This window comes from Monoraphidium neglectum, assembly GCF_000611645.1.
Source record: "Monoraphidium neglectum strain SAG 48.87 unplaced genomic scaffold scaffold04842, whole genome shotgun sequence".
Taxonomy (NCBI): domain Eukaryota; kingdom Viridiplantae; phylum Chlorophyta; class Chlorophyceae; order Sphaeropleales; family Selenastraceae; genus Monoraphidium; species Monoraphidium neglectum.
Window position 1 is genome coordinate 1 of NW_014008788.1, and position 2,876 is coordinate 2,876.

A 2,876-nucleotide genomic window follows, 5' to 3' on the forward strand; every position below is an offset into this window, starting at 1 on the left:
GGTGTGGGGGTGTGGGGGTGTGTGGGTGAGGGGTTGAGGGGGAATGGGGATCACATGGTGTTCTTATCAGGGGAAAGTGCTGGCGAGGGGAGCGAAGCCACAGGCTGGGGGGTGCAGTGGGTTCCAGGGGTCTGAGCAGAAGGGAATGGCTGCGTGAGCTTTAGCTGGGCAGGTTCCCCCCTGACTTGGGAGCGAGCGTGCTAGTAGGCGACACACCACGCGCAAGCTAGCAAGCTGGCTCCGCAGGCAGCGGAAATGGAAAGGCACGCGCGCTGCGGCTGCGGGTATTTGGCAGGTTGTGAAGCTCCCTGGGAATCGAGGGTTGCGGGCTTGGGGTTTCAGATCGGTCTGCGCGCGCGTGGGCTTTACCAGGACCAGGGCCAAAATTAACACCCATACCCCATAAGACATGCAGAGTCTAATGGGGTGTAAATGAGTGTATTTCCACTCAGTTACATGACCTCACCACCCTGCGCTTGATCTATGATTGGCCTGGATCCTCAGATCAACTGCCGGCGCGTGAGGGACAGCCAGGCCAACGTGCTGGAGGGCGTGCTGAGTCAGCCCCAGTTCGGGGCCATCCTGGCCGCAGAGGCGGCGCTGCAGGTGCGGCCCCCGGCTGTGATTTATGTTGCATTTTGGAGGGGAGGGATATGGGAGAACGAGTGCAAACGGGGCTCCACTGGGCAGCAGGAGGCAGGGGGCACCCCCTGCATTTCGGCCGGTCAGCCGTGCCAGCTGGCCGCACCGACGCCGGCGACGACAGCGACAGCAATGGGTTGCGTGTTTGTTGCTGTCGCGTGTGATGTGGATGCTTTGCAGTTTGGCGCCGCTCGCCGCCCGGTGGCCAGAACAATCCTTCACGCTCCCCCGCACCCACACACACAAATAAGTACACACGAAATTGCTGCCCCACTCCCATGCAAATTCTTCCATCCCATCCCAACACGTACACATCCGCACACGCCTACATACGCATGCGCACCACACCGACGGCATTGCCCACATCAACTCGCAACCACCTCTTCCCCTCCAAAGGTTGCCATAGTGGAGCTGGGCGGCCGCGCCTTCAGCACCGTGCCACTCAGCGCCACGCAGTGGGCCGCCTGCATCGCCATGGGCGCCACCTCCCTCCTAGTGCGCGCCGGGCTGCGCCTCGTGCCAGTTGGCAGCGGCGGCGGCGGCGGCCGCGTCGGCGCGCGAGCGTGAGGGCGTGCGTGTGAGGGCCCGCGCTGGGGAAGAGGGCGGCGGCGCCCTCGTTGAATGTTGTGTGGGGAGTGGCCCGGCCGGCGGCGCGGCGGGCTGCAAGGGGTCCTGTGTGTTTTCTTACATGAACACACATGTGTTCCGCAGGGCGCGACCCCCCAAATTGCGCGATCGGGTCACCCCTCCTCAGCGCAGCGCAGCAGAACGCATCGCAGCGCAGCCCCACAAAGCCTCGAGCGGGCGTCGGCACGGCCGGTCCCTTGGTGTTGCCGCAGCAGGCGCCGGCTGGGGATGGGGCGGGGCCGTCGGCTGCGCCGCCGTGTGCCAAGCGGTCGCCTTTGCTGCTCAAAGCAAGCCGCACCTCTTTTCTTGCAGCCCTTCCCGCGCCGCTGCCGCCCTGCAACGCCGCTCGGTCGTGCCACACAAACCTCCAACCAGATTTTGATCCCCAGCCTGTCGAGGCTGCCGCCGGCAAACACTGCAAAATGTTACGCAGGGGGGGGGGAGAGGGTGGCGGTCACATGATCCCATGCAGAGCACCCCTGCATGGTTGATGCCGCCCCACCACGCGGACTAGTCCGGGCTCGGGGCTGCCCCGCCGCCGCGCACGCGTGTTTACGCGCGCCCGCGCCGCCGCCGGCGCAGTGGTGAAGGTGCCGGCGTCCTTGTGGCCCGCGTGCAATGTGTGTTTTGGGGAGCGGGCGCGGCGGCGAGTAGGCCAGGCGCACGATAAGAATGGGCAGAGCACCACTCGAGGCTCCGCGAGGCCGCCTGGGCCTAGCGCAAGGTGTTCGCCCGCGCCCCTTGGCTCCCGCTGCCCTGCCAGCAATTGGGCTGTGCAACAGCACGCGCGCCTCGTCGACCCAGCGCCGGCTGAGGCATTTCTTTGTTGGCGCGCGGATGTTTTTGTCTGCTGTTGTGTTGCGCGCGACGCGGCCTGGTTTCGTCCCCCGCCGTTTTTCAGTTCAGGTCTGGAGCCGCTGCAGCTTTTTCCAACCCAATTTTGCTCGCGGCACCTGCCCCAAGGGGTTGCTGTTGGTTGATCATAGCCCGGTCACGCATGCCGTTACGCACACCCGCTTAGTCCCGCACTTGCACCCTGCTTCCGCGCTGGCATCAGCGCCGCCCATGCCCCACGAACGGTGCCATGGCGCGCGCGCGCCCCGCCTCTGGGGGCGCTGCGTGCGGAGCTTAGGGGCAGCTGGCGTCCCTGCCTTGCGCCCCGCGGCCCGGGGTTTGATCTACTCCGCCTGGCGCCCGCGCCGCGGCGCACAGGCCACACGGGGGTTGCTACGTAACACCCTGCCCCGCCTACCCCTAATGGAATAGTGTGAGTGCCTTCAACCACCTGTGCGCAGACCCGTTGTGAGCAGCTTAGAACCCAATGCCAGTCGCGGCCGTCCGCGTCCAGAGCCGCGCGCGGGGTCATCCGCCACCCACTACCCCTCAGAAAAAGGGGGAGCACCCGCAAGAGACGAGCCCCAAGTTTGTCACGGGTGGGTTAGGGCCAGACGCCTGGCGCGCGCGCCGATTTTGCGCGTTTGTTTCCTGCTGTTTTGTTGGGATCTGTAATTGCAGCATCCGTTTCGCTCGTTTCACCAAGCGCTTCAGACGAGGCAGGGACGAGGTATGGGGTGGGGCCCAAGGGATGACTGCTGAGGGGGGGGGGG

At 65.6% G+C, this 2,876-nt stretch overlaps 1 protein-coding gene across 1 annotated transcript; it reads left to right on the forward strand.

Annotated features, from left to right (window-relative positions):
* Window positions 1–483: 483 nt before the first annotated feature.
* On the forward strand, window positions 484–1,209 carry MNEG_14875 (hypothetical protein; the record flags this gene model as incomplete). The annotated part of the gene is made up of 2 exons (XM_014036653.1): window positions 484–606; window positions 1,039–1,209. 2 exons carry the CDS (start codon window positions 484–486, stop codon window positions 1,207–1,209), a joined length of 294 nt encoding a protein of 97 aa, XP_013892107.1.
* Window positions 1,210–2,876: the final 1,667 nt, after the last annotated feature.